At 44.4% G+C, this 18,846-nt stretch overlaps 1 protein-coding gene across 1 annotated transcript in view; it reads right to left on the bottom strand.

Moving 5' to 3' along the window:
- fgd (faciogenital dysplasia) overlaps nt 1-18,237 on the bottom strand; it is a 54,181-nt gene extending 35,944 nt beyond the window's left edge. Inside the window, exon 1 of the mRNA XM_064298307.1 lies at nt 17,857-18,237. Coding sequence (XP_064154377.1) covers nt 17,857-17,878 — 22 coding nt within the window. The 5' untranslated portion in view covers nt 17,879-18,237. The remainder of the gene's footprint in view (nt 1-17,856) is intronic.
- Nucleotides 18,238-18,846: the final 609 nt, after the last annotated feature.

Here is an 18,846-nt window from a genome sequence, read left to right as displayed (position 1 = left end):
ACCTCTAAACAATGCAGAGGAAGTACTTTTGGTAATAATGGTTAAAAGAGCTGCTTGAGAACAATGACTGCAGAATCGAGCCTGTGTGCTACACACACTGCAGAAGCGTGCCACGACACACACACGCACACACACGATTGCAAACGTGCAGGCAGCAGATGTACTTCAAGGTAGGTGTGCTCAGTCAGACTTCTATGGAGGTAGCTCCCAGGTCTGGCCCTACAGTTAATTCAATACTGGAGCCAAGTGATCTTTTAAATGTACAGGTGTAAGCTCATGTTCACTTAATGATTGTTAACATTTTCCCCTGACAGCAATGTTACCCTGGTGGCTTAGGGTATGTTAAGGTTCATTCAACTGTCCGCAGGAGGTGGACTGTGTTTGATAACTGCTGCCAAGATCAATTTCCTACATATTCAGTCAAAGTGTAGAACCAAGCAAATGGCTTCTTAATGAGGGGGTCTGTCCACAATCAGCAGCTGGAAGCCTCTTTTGCTTTCATGTTCACTCTACACTAAATACACAATAATACCACATCACCAGCAGGCAGTCCCTCATTTCTGGTGGTAAAGAAAAACCTCTAGAATCGCTCATCCCACACTGGTCAAAACTGGAGTATTAGCTGTGTTTTACACTCAGCTGTACAAGCAACTTCAAACTATAAAATGAAGCATGGATCTGAAAATCCCAGGGGAAAAACCGGATTTGCTAGTATTCAAATATTTTAAGATACGTTTTAAGTTAATGATATGCACCGCATTCATTCTGATCTCCTGGTCTGCAAATATTATCCAAGTCATCGGTGCAGAACGAGTGAGGATCCATTTTCAGAAAGCAGAGTTGCCCTTTTATCACCTGTTCCCTGAGGCCCATCTTCAAGGAGGGGAGAAAAGTCAATTGCGGAGAAATCAGTCGAACTGGAACATAGCACACCCTCAACCAATTACACGCTTTGAAAGTGCAAACTGAAGATGGCTTTCATCATATTCCACATGAGATACTACACAGTATTCCATCTCTCTAATATGCCAGCACTTCCCTTTGTGATGATGACCATTTGAGCACTGTTAGTCTCAATTTCAAAATCACAAAAATGAAATGTTTTTGATGATATTCACATATAGCCATGCCACAGGAATCTAACTACAGTAGTATACTGTATACTAAGACCTCCACCCATACCGTACAAAACTGCTAATCTCTAAGGATCCATATCAGATGAGCAAAATGCACATCCATGTGTTGAGCAAAATGTTCCCTTGACAGCTGTGGTCCTGCAGCAACTGACGCCACAGAATGAGCCTGCCGCACCACTGCCAACTACACAGTAACTGCAGGATTTCTACAATAAAGATAACTCCTTAAAAGCACTCCCAGAGGAGCTGTATTCAGGCAGCCAAAGCATTGCCAAACCAGTAGTATGGCCCGGAACAGCTGAAATCCTCGGTTTTTTAAACAACTTACTTGCATACGGAAGTAGTCTAGATACTACAACCCAAATCTGAAGGGAACTGAAAAGAATTTCCAATACATAAACACAGATTCCAATGATTTACAGTTTATTTGAAGCGTAGAATTTTAAGTGGGCAACGAACACACGCAAAGTTTCTGTTTCTGTTCTCGGGAGAAATTTACGCTAAGCTTCGCAGCTGACGTCTCACAGGCTGAAAACACGAGCCTCGCATGTGTCTGCGATGTTAATGAATCTTTCATTTAGACTTGGCACCGTGTGCTAATTTACCTTCGGTGAGACGCCCCCTCGACAGCATCTCCCAGCACTTTTTTGGCACAGGCAAGCAATGCTCCAACACAGCAGCACGCTTGGTGAGATAATGTCCCTAATGCTTTGTGACTGGCAGTCAGGGCTGATATTATTGTCTTGCTGACTGAACATAAATGGGAGGACGGTCCACGGACTTTTAATTACAGGCCAAGAACAAAGAGTATTATTCTTAGGCTGTGAAGATTCCAACAAGGCCACGTCAAGGAACTCGCCAGCAGGATGAGAAACCGTTCACAGTAGCCAGGATAATGCTGATTAGCATGACAATACTTCTCCAACCAATTCTTTAGGGCAGGCACAACTCGGGTTGCTACGTTTTTCATAACTACATCAACACTTGATATAGTCTTTAATAAATGTATATGTATATTTCCAGTTTTACTTGTTACTTAAAGCACATCACATGGTTTGTTAAGGTAACTACAATATAGAACATTTTTAAATAAAACCTAGAAGTAGTGTGGTTTGATATATTGAGCAGACACAATGTTTACACATTGCAGCCTTAACTGATAAATCCATGTGCACAAGTGCTCATTTTGTGCTGTTCTTCAGAGAAACTTAGGTGCCCTTTAAACACTGGAATAGAGGCAATTACCAGCTTTTTATTATGACCTCAATTAAGGTAACTGTTTAACAAGTAATGTGCTTATGCTGTCAAGCCAGATACCCTCAACTGTGTCCAAGGTCGTCCATGCAATATTAGACTCACTTCTGTGTAAAAAACATCCTTCCTGTTTGCTCAATGGCCTGACAGTTCACTCCCAATGTAAGACTTTAATTATTTTGATTGACAAGGTCATTTTCTGAGCATCCCCCAACTGTGATTGAGTCCAAACATTCTGAAGAGAAATGGCCACATAAACTTCTAACAGGAGCTTGAATATCTATGGAAAAATAATAAACTATTAGAAAATGAAAACAACGCTTCAGATGAACAAATTAAAAATTAAGTGGGTTAAAGTTTTGCTTCCTTCAAATAATGACCCTAGGAGTCGCTTCACTCAACCGAAAAGTTTGAAGCAGCCCTTTGTATCTGGACTAGAACTCAGATGGTGGAAGCCCCAGATGATACTAACGACATTGCTATATATTTTCACAATCAATCAACAGTAGCAACGATTATTCCTCAGATTGTCCTCAACAGGGTCTGGTCAGTTTAATTTGATTTAGACCAAGTCTTCAAATGCATGTATACCAATCAAATGTGTGTTAGTAGCCAGTTGTAGACACAACAAATTCCACTGACTCAGGGGGAGAGGGTCCCGTGAGAAATTTATGGGGATACAGTATGTCAGAGGCCCTTAGCCTGCTTGACCACAGTTTGATTGATCTGGGGTGAAGAGGGCAGCTACTAGACTCACAGTGCATGAATACCAGAGAGCCCAGCTCACAGAGGGTCCCCGCAGCTGGTGCCTGTTGTCATGGAAACGCTACAACTCACTAGGTGTCAGGCCCACACCATTTTTTTGGGGGTGGGGGGGTGCAGGATTGGGGGGGTGATAGTGGAACAGGGAGAAAATGAGCATAAATAAACATCAAAAATAACATGGCTATCAAAATCAGGGGCATCTGTCTGGTGAGCGTCTCCCGTGGCTGCACTGTGATGGAAATAGGACATTTCCCCACTGTATCGTCAGTTAATACTAGGTCACCATCACTCAGAATTTCCACTCTGGCTTTGGCAATTCACCCTTGCTTACACTAAAAATTTAAATATAATAATTTATAATTTTATAATCCCATAGGCGTTCTGGGCATAAATCTGCATGTAGCCTATATCACAGCCTGGGAATGGCAAGACTTTAGGAATCATGTTTGAAATCACAATGTCAACAGGAATTCAATATTTCACTTCAAATGGCTTTTTAATATCAACTAGAATGAATGATCAACAAACTGTGTTGAAGACTAATCATTTATTGTTCCCACAAAAAAAGCACAAAAAGGGTCTGACTGATCTTTGAACATTTACTCTCACAATTCTTGGGATTTCTAACAGATGTATCACCAATTCACTGAAACAGACAATTTTTCCACTTTTCCTTTGAGTCCTCCTAAGTTTAAAAGATTCAGAAACCAAACACAAATGCAAATCAAACTCCCCCTACTCTAATATGCGCAAAAACAACACCAAGAGGAGTCAAGCCAGCAGAAAATAGCCCCCAATGTAAATCACTCAATAAAACATGTAGCCCCGCATATATATTTCAGCAGGCAGCAGTATTACCCTACATTACTGAGGCAGAAGCCTGCCCCGGAGCCAGCCCTGCACGCGGGCACCATCTTAGGCAGGAATTCAGGCAGAACTGGAGGAAAACCAGCGGGAAAGCCACCTCACCAGCAGAAACTCACCCGCTAAAGCCGGACAGCCATCTGCCTCTGTTGTTTTCTCTCCCCAAACGGCTCTAAGCCACGCTCATCCCGGCAACGTTAAGGAGAGGGCAAACCCACGGCGCACGGCACACAGACAGTCCCACAGGCAGAAGCGGGGTCAGAAAGGGACTGCCGGTGGATGAGCAGAGGGATCCGTCAGTCAGCGCGGCTCAAACATCCGGCACTCTCTGAGTCACTCTCTGAGCTCTGCTTGGTATCGGCTGCGCCTCCTCCCCCCCACCCCCCTCTCCTCCTCCTCCTCCTCCTCCCCCCTCTGCTGAATATCCACACAGTGTGAAGCAGAAACGCGCTCCGCTCCTCTCCTGATGCGGGCTTCATTCAGAGGTGGAGGCATCCACAGTGAATTCCTAACAATGCCCGGCAGCAGCGCGGGGAGAGGGGGAAAAAGTAGTTTTCAGCCAGAATAATGGCTTGGAATGGTTGTCATGGAAACAAATGGCAGTGGGGGAGAGAGTAAAAATGAAGAGAGGGAGGGTGAGTGAGACAGAGGGAGCAAGAGAGAGTGGAAAATGAGTGGAAAGAAAAGGGGGGGAGTCAGACAGGAGAGACAGCAAGTTCTGACTCTTCTCTGTTAAAGGGTTTGGAAGAAGGGGATAAGGCAGGAGCTTTAAGAGATGCTTAAATTTCACATTTGAAATGCATCGCCCAAGATCCGAGGCATTATGGCATCTGAGATGGGCCCAGACTGTGAAATCACAAAAGCTGCCAGGATGACGTTCGCAAGCTGCTTACTGCCTTCTTCATATGCACATACAATTATGTCCCATGTCTTTCAGCCCCGCCCAGAGCCCTGTCAGAGACAGCAGAGGGAGGGGCCAGACTTGCCTCACCCAGGGCCTGCCTGCGGAGCATGGCTCAAAGGACTCCATCGGCATGGCAACAGGGCGGCAAATCGGCACCAAAAAAAAACATAATTAAAGAATAAAAAAACAGAGTACCTCACTTTCATTGCTGATTTCAGGTGTTGCAGGATTTGCGGACACCGACAGTGCAGTGGAAATAGTCAACCCAGGCGTCAACCAGATATAGAAGAAAAAAAAATTATGCAGACACATTTTTAGAGGGTAAAAGGACTTTGAAATCCTATTTGCGTTCATCCTCCAGAATCCAGTACTCTTTTAGCACACATTGCTGAGGCAGTACACATAGCCTAGATGTTCCTATTTCTATATTTACAGATACTAAAGTGTAAATGTATGATGTACGGCACATGCTAGCTCAAACAAGCTTTCATATTTCATTTGTTTTGCCTTTGATTAATGTGAAAACAAGCCTGTTGCAACATTTAAGAATGGACAGCCCATGTGAGAATCCCCTTTTTGGGTACATAAGCAAGTGGGCTACAAATCATATCCACATGTCCCCTTGACCCATGGCTGTAGAAAATGCCTCAGCACATGAAACATTCTCATTAATACTAGGGGTGGGGAAGTGAGGGGAAAAAGGGTGGAGGGGAGGGGGATTCAACTTTCCCGTACTTGAACCCACCATGCTACCCAGCACTCACCCATTCCCCACTCTCCAGGGACCTCCATCCCTCACACAAATCTGCACCAATTTTCCCTCACCACACTGGTCACACATTGAGAAGAGAGAGTGCAGGCTGATTTCCATGTTTTGAGTCTCCTCTCCCAAAGTGAGCCAGCCGCTGCAGAGTACATTAGAACCAGTGACCTGAGATAGAAGCATCTGTCTAACAAAGGCCTGGGGGTACTGGAGGACAGTGGGTATTTTGGGAGTGTATTCAGGACAACCAGGACAGAGAGACAGAAGAGAGGGGTGTGGAAACACAAACGGTACCAATACTTCTGGAAAGTGTATTGTGTTTTCCAAATTAGCAAGGTTCACAGATATACTGTAATGACCAGCACGCCATACCCCAATCATGCAAAAACCCACACACATATGAACACATTCATGCATGCACGCACGCGCACACACACACGCGCACACACACACACACACACCTGATTAAACAGAAATTCAGCTCTTTATTCCTGTCTGGGAGGTGCCATTGCTCTGTGAGGCTGGTACATAATCACAGTGACCTCTCTGACTAGAATGTTCTACTTGTAATAACCACAAAAAATCTTACATCTAAGCCTCTTTTCTGAGTAATTTCCCCACAGTGCCCCATAGAAAAGCAGGGTGATTCCAGAACCAGTCTGTTCCTACTGTGTTTTTCTCTGCTAGGCATAACAGGGGGAATTATAGGTCTCATAAAAGTGAATACTAGCTTCCTATACACCTACACCCTAAGGACTTGTGAAATGAGTACAGTCTGTGAAGCCATCATATTGTTGGGCTTCTGAAAAGGCATCTTGGATGCGAGGTGGGAACTTGGCCAGTCCGTGATCTCAGCTCTATAGCACCGGTTAAGTCAATTCTGAACTTTCCTTTCTTCCATTCGAATTATCCATCACTCCATCCTGCCTCATTTCTGTCCAGCATCCACCACAGTACACCTGCAGCCACAAACAACTCAAATATGCTAGTAAAGAAAGGAACATTTTAAAAAGGCATCATGGCTGCCGTGCAGCACTCACTGAGACCAGTGGATGCATGTCTAAAGAGAATATTGGGTTGTCGTCATGGACACCATACTAACATTCCAGAGAATGTTGACCAGCTCACATATTGTAATAGCTCCCCCATGCATGCGTATACACAAGCACACACTCACACACACACACACACACCCACACCCTTTGCTAAGGGAAGACAACACTGACACATTCTCTAATGTTTTAGACCAGTCTGTACATTCTTATCAGAGAACATTTCTGCCATTGGAATTTTCCGTTGCCAAAGAAAGACACAGCAGCTAGCTGATTTTCTCCTGGCTGAGGGCTTTAAAATGTAACACAGGAAGATTTACCTACAGTAGAACTGTACAAGACTTTACAGCATCTCTTTGTGATATACTGAAGCTACGAAGGTCTGAAAGTTCGGAACACCTATTTAACCCTTTAAACAACTGAACAAAAAAAAAATATTTATAAAGTAAAATATTTTATTTTGGCCTTCCTGAACTCCCATTACAAGGGGACACAGCCAGGAAAAACATCTCAAAAAGGAACAAAAAAAGTGAATCCATACAAAATATCTTATTTATTATCAATACAATGCTAACTGCATCATGTGACCCGGTAATAAGAGTACCAGTTAACACTACACTGTCCTCAGGCCTTGCCCTTTGGCCGTGGGGGAAGGGGAGCTGTTAGGGAGACATTTAATAAAACTGGAGACCTTGTAGTGAATGGGGCCACTGTGGGCTGCTTGCAGTTTTATGATCATACGATCAATAGGGCTCCTGGTACCTACCATAATGTGATCATAAAATTAACAGCGCTAGCTGATCTAAGCAGGAAAATTAGAAAAGGTGGAAAACATTACAAGGGCCTTATACAAGGCAACACATGGCACAGAGATTAGAGCCCCCTGCCTCAAGGCTCACAGCTTCATATCCCAGCTATTTCACGTGTCTGCTGTGCCCCTGAGCTACGGCACTGTGCAGCATTTTACCTCCAATAGAAATCCAGCGGCGCAAGCGGGAAAGACGGGGTGAAGAGCGAAGGCCGGCCGGGCAGTGCAGGTGTGCGGCGGTCGTGAGAACGTCCCTCGGGGGGGAGGCTTTACGTTACACCTAACCTGTCCACCCCCCCACTCCACCCCCAACCCAAAATCACTCAGACAGCAAATCTGACTGCAGCTTCATACGCGTGCGACATACGATAACGCACTCCGTCTCCCTGCTCAGCTGAAAGACGAGCCACCACTGACACGCTGATGAAACGCAGCACTGCACAGAGAAGACTTCAAAGCTTTGAAATGTATCTGCGCAGAGCAGGCACTCTCATTCTTTTATTTCCAATGGCTAGGCTTACATTGTGACCTTGCAGTATCTCCCCCCCCCCAACCCTCTCCCATTTTGGGCACTCGCTCAAACAAAGACCAGGTTTTGGTAGAATAATGATCCAGCAGGGCGAAGTGGAGCACTGCCAGAAACACATCAGGCCAGAGTGAGTTAAAAGCTTCAGTCGGGCGGATCTATACGTCTGTCTGGTAAACGCGTTAAAACTGAAAACAGTTCATGCGGCAAAAAGGGAATCCTGATGCTGATCAGCGAATGATCCTCGTCATTTCTGTCCCCTTCACACAAGGGCCACAGGCTCAAAGTTCAAACACGACCGCGGCAACGCAAGAACTGCAATTACCCCTGTGGGCCGAGATGTGGTCTGCAGAAAACAAGAGGAAAGAAGCATTGCTGCGCAGCATCATGTGGCTTTGAGAACGTTCTGCTATTCATTTCTGCTGGATGATGATCCCCAACAGGTCTAATTAAAGCTTAAATAACTTTATTTTTATAACCAGATGATACAAAAAGGAGTAAAAATTTCAGTAAACTGTTAGGTCCCCCGAAGAAGACAAGAAATATTTTTTGTACTAATGTGACCCAAAAAAAAAGAAAGAGAGAAAAACACAGTTTCATGTGCATTATGCTATCCACTGCCCATTGCACTTCTGCATCACCATGGATTAAACACAACGCTGCTGTGCATTACACTCTCCACTGTGAATTGTTATTATGGACGTTACACTCTCCACTGTGAATTGTGATTATGCACGTTACACCTCTGTGAGTTATACTTGTCACAATGCATTACACTCTCCGTGACCATCTTCACACATATTTGGAGATAAGACAGATCAGGGAAAGGGTTGGCATTAAAATGCAGTTCAAATTCCCGTTTTTTTCCATGAAAAGCCAGAACAGGCGGAGTAGGCTTGGTCATTTAATGAGTTCCAGGCTCATTTCCTCACGGTGGCCCAGATGGCCAGTAATTACATGGCTCAGGAGAGGAGATTACAACATGGGCAGAGATGGAGACAGCACGAGAGACAGGGAGACAGAGCGGCACGAAAGAAAGGGATCGGGGGGAGAGACAGACGGAGAGGATGGAAGATGGAAAAGAAGGATGGGTGAAAGGGGAAAACATGGAAAGACAGGCTTTCAGAGATGAAGCAAACTGAGGTAGGGCCTGGATGATTGGGAACGGCTGATGGGACGTGAGTGTTGAACCACAGCAGGCCTTAGAGAAAGGAGGAGGACCCACAACCAAAAGGGAGGAGTACATTTTCGGAAAGAGGCGGGTCTGAGTTAGATGTAGGCAGGGTACAGGATTACAGGATGGGATGGTGGCATTGGGCAAATATTCACATGGGCATGCAAGGCTGTTTGGAGAGGGAGCTACTGCCTGGGCTGGCAGTATACCGCCTTGATTAGATGCCAGAACTGTAGGATGGCAGAGTGTTTGTATGGGTGTGCCACTGAGATGGATACCAGTGAGCTTTGGGAAAAGGTGACGCCCACAGTGTGTGATGCTTCTGAAGTAAAAGGGGGCCCAATTCAGAATCAGCTGTAGTGGGTGGGTTCTATAAGTCACATTTATTAGAGAACAGTGAAGAGAATACTGTATTCGATTAATAGTGCCTTCACCTGAAAGGCTCAACAGAGACTCTTCCTCTCTGTAATTAGAATGGAAGGCAGAGAGCCAAAATGACATGAAAAATTGGCATCACAAAAAAGGAAAGGTGTACGAGCACCTGTCTATAGACACTGATAGACGCACACACAGGCACACAAAGATTGGCACACACTGATACGCACAGATGCACGTACACACACTACGCAGAGACTAGGGGGAATTCTGTCATTTTGGGCCAATTACAAAACAAATTAGGATTGAAGTGAAACAAATAGGCAGACAAGCACCAGAGGAATCCGAACAATGCGAAACTCCAGAGGACTGGGAGCGAATGTAGAAATCTGTGCTGAAGCACACAGCTCTGCCAAACCAGCCACGAAGAGGAGCTGTCATTACATAAGAGGAGTCTGGCAAGTTGACAGACGGCAAGCAAAAATGACGCCACAAAATTTCATATGCACTTCAGACTGTGGCTTTTCCATCGAGAATATTTTTTTCAGTCATTGCTTTATAAAGATCCCTTTCCAAGCCTTTGCTTTCCAGTGACTGCTGAGGGCTGAATCTGTGTTGACAGCCAGTCGATGGCCCAGGAGATGCTCTGAAGCCCCGTTTGAGGACGGTGCCGGTAGGCATCATCTGGCAGAGCCAGCATCCACAGAGGGAGCATCTTGGGCCTGACAGAACAGAAGGGCGAGTTTGTGCTGAACAGGCAACTTCCTCTATTACCTTCAGTCCCAGCAGGAAGTTCCTGTGGACTCGCAGACCTGGAATAATGACATCCACCTGGCTCTATCAGCACACTCATTGCACCGTCTCACACACTCTTTCTCCATAAAACACATTCACTCCCAAAACATTTATTATCTCGTATAAACAAAAACACATACAGGCACAGCAACACAAAGTCACCATCTCTCTCAAGGCATTTATGTAGGTTATCCATACGTCAATACACAAGCATCCGCACACTCAAACACAAACCCAGTTACTTTTTCAAAGATAACTACATGTACTTGGCATACTCCAATCTACACGCAATACCTTGCTGTAACACAGCCACAAAATAAAGTAGCAAATTCAAGAGTCTTTTGCCTTATATTCCATGCCAACTATATTTCCTCATAAACGGATTGGTAGTGAATTACTGTCTGAGTGGGAAAAGAGACAAAATTAAGAGGAAGAGGAAATGCATAAACCACGTTTAACAAGATCCATCTGTGAAATGGAAGAGCTCATTACAGCAAGAGCACATTCTGCCATGTAAACCTCAGCAAGGTGTTTACTCAAACACACTGTCAGGGGTAGAATAATTGCCTGCGATGCCACTTACAGAGCAGTCATTTAGCAGATTATAAGTAGATGTTTCCAGAATACAGAATTCATGAAGGAAAAAGAATAGAGAATTTTGGCCTGTAAGTCCCCTTTAGCACAGTCCAACAAAAACAAGACCTACAGGTCCAAAACCCACCATTTAACCATGCATTTAACCAAAGGGATCCATGCACATACAGAATGAATAAGTACAAAGAAAATTTTAGACGTAAAACTGTCATTTTAACACTGACTAACAATTGCAGACTAGAAATATAAAAATTCCAAAAAGCAATGAGAGAGAGAGGGGGGAGGGCAAGAGAGATGGAGAGAGCAAGGAGGAAAAGAGAGAGAGAGAGAGAGAGAGAGAGAGAGAGCTCTACCATTGTCTTTAATGACTATAATAGGAATCGGACTGTAGACAAATGATAAAAATCCACAGCAGGGCTCCTCCTGCGGTCATGACCTTGAGCACAGAGCGAGGTGTCAGCAGCCAGGACCAGGGGAGAGGCGCTGCTCTGGATTCCCCAGCCCCAGGAGAGGCTCGTCTCTGCGGTGGCAGAACACGCTGCAGGCAAGGGCAAAGGCAGCACACCCAGAGCGCGCCTGCACCACCTGGCAGGCTCTCCCCTTCTGATATTACACCGGCCTCAGCGCGCTTTACCGGCACCTCCTGCTGCACTCCGATCCCAGCATCCCTCCATAGAACACGGAGCTCTCTCCTCCACAGAGGGCGCCAGGTGCAGTCATACTGATGGAGGTTTCCGGAATGATCACTGAAGCAGTCCAGCCAAAGCAATCAAAGGTAAAACAGCAGCCTTCAATCTTCAAGTGCATTATCAAACCAAGTACAGCCTGCTATTCAAACTGGTTTGAGAAATAAAGTTGTACATAGTTTTTTTTTTTTTTTTTTTTTTACATTTTACCCACCTTATTTTATTTTTTTCAATCTCAGTATCATTTCTTGTGTGCGTGTGTGTTGGTATACGACAGAGTAGGGAAAAAAAACCTTGAGCAGATGTTGAATTTTTTCCAACATTACACCGCCATCTAGTGGACGACTCAAGCACCATGCTCACATCTATTTGAATCCTAAATCTCATTATTTTAGAGCTTTATAGGAATTTTATAGCCATTTAGAAACACAGCTGTGTGATTCCAATTGAGTATCTACTTATTACTGGACATGTTTGATTTGACTAAATTAAACATAATAATCCTTGTTCATTCTATAATTAATATTCCGCCATCATTTTCTTCTATAAATCAAATTTGCCATGACTCCTCACTCCATTTCAGCAGGGTCACTGTCGGAAGGGAGGTGAGCAGCGGCCAAACCTGCCAATCGATCCTGAAAGTTCAGCCAGAGGCGGAGACAGCAGAGAGGGGGGACATGGGAAACGTCTCATTACCGCTGCTACCAATGGACTCCGAAGCGCTTCCAGCGCCAGACTGAAATGTCACAGTCACATTTCACGCACGCAGCTGCGCTTAATCATGTGTGGGCCAACTGGTCACATGCTCGCTCAGATTACCAGTGGAATAATACACATGAGTCCATCACTCAGTCAGAGCAGCATTAGTGCTGGTCGGCAGATGAACCCCCCAGATTAGGGTTGCTCTGGCCATCATTTCGAAGTTTAAATGTGCACCTTTTGAGTGTTGTTTGTTTTGTTTAATCATTGCAGAGAGAACTGAGGCTCTTCTCTCAAGCTGCTCATACTGGGAAGCAGCAGACCTTTTCTTTGCTGCTGAGATTTAATCGGGGGTTTTAGTGGGGGGGGATATTGAGTGCGTATTGTGGCACTGCACTCATACGGAGCCTAAGGCTTCACACAGTCTCTTTTTACTGGATTTAGAGAGCAGAACCAGGGCTGCATTTAGGACCCACTGCCGTGTAGCTGTTGCAGGGCCAGGACTCTGTGTGTGTGTGTGTGTGTGGGTGCATGTACACGTCTATGTGTCTGTGTGTGTGTGTCTGTGTGTGTGTGTGTCTGTGTTTATGTGTGCGTGTGTCTGTCTGTCTGTCTGTGTGCATGTGTAAGGGTTTGAATGTGCGTTTTATTCCTGAAACTGAGGTAAGGTAACTTTCCCAAAGGTGTAAGAACATCAGTATCCCTATCAGGATAAAAAATCCAAGATCCCCAGGTGTGGTGCAGAGGTGCAGAAGCCTCTTTCTGTGCAGTAGTAAGCCCTTGTCCTGCTCTGTGCTATGCTACTGGTGCCTGGAGGATGCCTGCATCTGGAAGAGCAGGCTTTTGATGTTCAGAGAAAAGCACAATATACAATGCCTTCACTGTTACAAAAAGCAATACTCAACAAAGCCAACAGCGCATGCGTTTACTGTTAAGCATTTTCCCACCTAATAAAAAAATTCTTCTGTCCCCACTCCAAAAACACAGCCCAGAAATCCTGGGTGGGATTTAACAACTCATGGAAAAAATCAAGAGAAACTAATCAACCAACAATTCACCAGGACATCAAGAGCATAGAAAAACATTCTTGTCGTTTATGCAAATGTATTCCTGGAACAATTGGGAGGCTTTTCATGGAGCAAGTGGATGATACTCCAGAATTCCAGTCTTTTCATATATTTTACATATTATTCTGACAGCTTGGAGATGAACTCTCTAGTGTAACATCTACACTAATGTGATGTGCAACAGAATACATTTTGACATTGCAATGTTTAATGTCTGTTTAAATGGCACTTTTGACATTTAAAAGATTCAGATTTTTTCCCAAGTGTTTTTCTGCGGGTTTGCTCAAGTCACTAACTGAAGAAGATGTACAACAGATTCTGCATGAAGGTCAAAGCAAAGGTTCCCTGAGGTCAGGCCAGAATAAGCAATGGCAATCCACTTATGCAGAAGGGTCTTGACTGAACTCATCATTACATCATCGCATTCCTCTTTCCTTCTCTCAGGTTACAGTGATGATTTAATTCTTAATGTTAGGTTTAATTACATCTGAAGATTTAAATGAAAGTCAGTCAAGTTTGTCTAAATTCTATTTACATCTACTAAATCTACTAAAATAAGGACCAGTGATGGTAAGCAACATGATCAAATCATATGTTGATTTGCTACCGGGAAAACTAGAAAAGACACAGGGATATTTGTACTAAAAGAATGATATCTATATTACCTCAATTCGTTCAATTACAGCCATTACAAACAAACAGTACATTCACCACAACAGTGACTACCCAGTGAGAGAAGCCCCTCATGGAGAGTTGTAGGACCCCTAGGACAAGAATCTACCTGTGCTTGCCTATGTACCTGCGCTGTCCACTTTATGTACAGTAGCCAGACAAGAAATAGATGGGTCCCCATAAAGACCATGCATTATCTATGAAAATAAGCCACAAAAGATCCCTGACTCTGACTAAGCCTGTTCCGAATATGCTGTTTGAAGTCTACCATTGTTCATTTCTGTCAGATTATTGGCAGGGAATGCTACCTAGTAAAAGGTGGAGTAGTAATTCTTATGGTTGGACTTGTCTGTCTACTGCAGGTATCTCCAACTGTGTCTCACTGGCAGGTTATTCTACTGCAATCATTGAGCTGATGGAGTGGAGTTAACAAAGGCACCGACTCTGAAGTGTGTAATGAGTGGAGGGCAGTGACTGTATGTGGAAGGGTAGGGGAGGGCAGTGACTGCGTATGGAAGAGGAGGCCAGTGACTGTATGTGACTGAGTGAAGTTAGGCTACATGAAGAGAGGGGCACTGTGCCTCTATATGGAAAGAGAAGTAAGGAGTAGTGATCCTGGGTATGGAGTGGGAGAGCTGTGACTGTAGATCTGGCCGGAGAGCTGGTAATAGAGCGGCATTGTGTTACAGTAGAGTTACAGTAGAGGTCACTTTGAATGAGCTCATCCCAGCCCTAAACAGTAGTGCATGTTTATCGCATTTGCCCCCCCAAAATATTTTTCACTTTCAAATACCGCTCACTGCATAACTTCAGGTCCCAGCTCAGAGCAGATTTTGCCCCCTCATCCAACTGTCCTATTGAATCTGTTTTACAGCATCATAAATATATTTTAAGTACCCGTGCGTGTGCACGTATCAAATGTGAATTTGAGAAAGGTAGGGTCTACCATTCACAGACATCTTAGTCAACTCCGCTCTTCTGTTCTGGTCAAAATCTCTGAGATGGCTGTGACTGCCGTGACTACTGAACAGTAATAGCAGTCAGAGCTGCAAGACGAGGTCTACCAGTGTTAAATATGACCCCACCCCCCCTCGCAAGCCCACAAACGCACACACACACACTCCCACAAGGCGTGCACACACAAGTTTACAATCCAAAAAACTCCAAAGGCATTCACCACTCATGAGAGAGGGATACAGATAAAGTGTCCAATCACCATCGTCCTCCTCCTTCTCTCTCTCTCTCTCTTTCTCTCAAACACGCACACACGATTCATGCAGTCCGCTCATACATTAATACAGACACTCATGTCAATGCACAGACACAGATACATGCAACGCAAAAGGACACACATACTATCACTTATTCATTCAGTCGACTCTTCCACACGCCAACGCATGCACAGATGTACACGGACAGACACACAGATGTGCGTGCACACACACACACACACACACACACACTTCCAGTCTCTTTACACGCATTCCTTTAGCCCATTCACAGAGCACACCCAGGCTACTGGACTTCTGGCCAGAGCTCTTGTTCCTTCCGGCCATCCAGCGAAAACACATCACTTCTCTAAAAAAAGGCATCTAACACAGCACAGCAAGCCTTTCCTCCATTATTCAGCTCATTTCCCTGTTCAATTGCTCTTCTGATCTTTCTCCAGCATCCGAACTGAAGCCACCCCAAGGGTGAATACTGTTCGAAAATCAATGTGACGCAGACGGAGGGATTGTTCAGTTCTTGTCCTCTCAAGACTGAGTCATGGTTGTTTCTCGAAGTGTTCTCCAGAAGGCGAGCTGGGAGAGCTTTCCTGTCTTTCTCCTGCTCCCTCCTCAGCTCTTCCTACTGTATTCACTGCTTATTTAACATGGACGGGAGATGTTTATAGAAGTTCGGCTAAACACAGACAGGCCAAATCGCTTTTGTTAATAATAAATAATATAAACAGTTCAAGCAAAGCTTGCTGGGAAATCTCTCTGTACTTGTCCTACATTCCGAACACTAACAAGACCTAGGCCCACCGACGTCTCCGTGCCGCTTCCAGCTCGGCTTTCTTTTCAGAAGAAACGGTCAGCAGCAGGCTTTATGGCGGAAAACGAGCAAAGTCCCCGAAGGTCACAAACCGCTGAAGGAACTCAGCACAGCACAGCCATTTACAATCCATGCAATAAATAATGAGATAAGCAGCCATTTTCCTCAGAAGCAAACGGCTGAAAGTCACTCAGTCATGCCCTGAAGCAGCATCTCCCTGCACATTCGATGCTTGTTTGTATTTTGTGCTGCTCTTTGCTCCTCTGAGCCCTGAATTGGCTTATCTGAAAATCTTCCCTGAACGTTCTCACTGAGCTCCATCGCTTTTGTTCCCAGGGTCTACAGCCATCAGAAAGCTATAATTCACCCAACAGCTGCACAGGAAGGACCTACAAGCAGAACGCAACACTGCCGATGCCGAATGCAGAGCGCTCATGACAGAGGCTGTAATCGCACCTTCATGACGGTACAGCTCCCCATGACAGCACCTTCATGAGATCCCCTGTAACAGCCCCCTCGAGACAGAGCTGTCCCCTGCAAAATTATACTATTCAAAATGTAATGCCCTCTGGAACACCACCTTCATCACTGAGAATTTCTCCTGATTAAAAGAACTGCCCCTCATAACACTATCAGAGGAACTGGCCCACAGTGTACGAGTAGCAGGTAGTTTAGAGGAGGAGCCTGGGAGCATGACATCACTCTGAAGCTGTCGCTAGCAGAGCTGAGGTCCCTCCTCTCTGCATCATCTCTGCACAGAGACTCTAGAACTTGAGTCCAATTCGGACAGCAGAAACACAAATAATGAGAATACAGCAGCCTTTATACCCAGAACGGAACCCTCTCTCTATCCACTAAAGCAGATAGCCTGCACATAACTGGTTTGTATGCACACAATAGGTCATATAGTGTACTTTTGGAGTGCTGGGCATGTTTGAAAGGTTATGAATCATAACTTTTCCAATCACATTGGATCTGATTAAGAGAAAAGTAAGCACAAAGATCCATTTCAGCTGTCCAGTGCTTGATACATTTTGTGCTGGGTTCCAACACCTACTGTCAAGTGTTAAAGCAGTAATTTTTACTGGGAAGTATTAAAGAGATGGTTTTTAAAACAACTTCCCAATATCTGTTTATATCAGACTACACATCAGACTGCAGCAAACACAGATGTCAAATATACTTTGGAGCATACAGTAGGCCTACCCAGATACTGGAATCAGTAGGACTTAATTAGGAAGCCATAGCAACTCTAATGCAAAGTACGTTAAATCGCATGTATGGGTTAAAACAATATACAGTATCTTATTTAACCAGATTTGTAGCCATTTAACAACAACAATGGCTGGACCGCTGCTGAACGGGATTCTAATGACTTGTGCACTTTCTATTGTGGGGATTACAAAAACGGACGACAGGAATTATAGATCAAACGTAGCCTACAGGAGATACTTCATTAGTTAAACAACTGATTACAATAACTATATGTAATCGCAAGTGTTTCTGTCCGAAATGGCTCATTCAGTTGCCAAACCGTGTTTCAAATTACACTTCCGTTCAAATCTATGAAGCATGAATCAGTTTTTGAACCAGGCATCTACTGCAGATTCTACAGAACCTGCGGCTCGTCAGCTCATATAAGGAAATTAGCAGAGAAACATTCCTGCAATGCAAAATTTGCTCACCAGTTGTTGAAACTCCCTGCATCTCGGCGACAGTTGTTGCGCTCTGGTGAAAGTACTCCTTCCAGCGCAGGACTGGCCGAGAAAAGCTCAAACGAGAAGCCCTGCACAGTTTACTGCTTCCCAGAACCAACTCAAAAGAAGGAGTAGCCCGACTTCAAAGTCCACTTTTTCTCTTCTTGTTGCCAACTTCAGTCCCCACTACGGATTCTAATGAGTACATCGCGTTTTGAATAACGCTTATCTCTCATGGAGGGAGCTGTCTTTCCCCTGGGCCACTTTCTTTCTTTCATTTGTGCATTGATCCATTCACTTCTCCCGGCTCCGTCCTCCTTCCTTTCGTCAAACTGTTTTAGCAGTGTGCAGAGGGAAACTGCATTCTGCGCGTACATCGGCGCGCGCTCCCGAGATCACAGAGCACACCTTCCACTAGTTTTATTTTTCCTTCCCAAAACGTTCCGAAATGTTTTCGCCTTTTGGACTACTGTTTAAAAAGTATTTTCCCAAATGCATCGGATGCTTGCTGTTAATTTGTGTTTATTTTTAATGCGTTTTTTCTCCCAAAAAGTGTTTTAAATGTAGGTCGTCTACACTTGGCAAAAGCACCTGGTCCACGTTGACCAGAGTCGACAAATAAAATAATCTACAATTTGATGGTAAAGAGAGTTTTAGATTTGTGTCTGATACTGCGCAATTAGCCTATAACATAACAGCCAAGGTCAGGTTTGGCTAAGAGCCATAGTGCACCGAAATCATTTAAAAATAAAATCAAAACATGTAACGAGGGGAAATTGTACCGGTTTGAGTAAACCCTGAACGATCATGCCCTGTTTTCAGCAGTTATCTTGTCAGAAACCATCAGATCTCACAATTATAAATGTCACTTATATCACGAAGATGTAAACTCTACCTGCACTAGCTAGATATAGGCTATTTTCGCTTCAGTTCTCGGAACTAAATTAAAAGAATTACATTTATTTTTGGATGTGACTT

This window comes from Anguilla rostrata, chromosome 11, assembly GCF_018555375.3.
Source record: "Anguilla rostrata isolate EN2019 chromosome 11, ASM1855537v3, whole genome shotgun sequence".
NCBI classification, from domain to species: Eukaryota; Metazoa; Chordata; class Actinopteri; order Anguilliformes; family Anguillidae; genus Anguilla; species Anguilla rostrata.
This window is presented reverse-complemented; position numbering and strand designations above follow the sequence as displayed.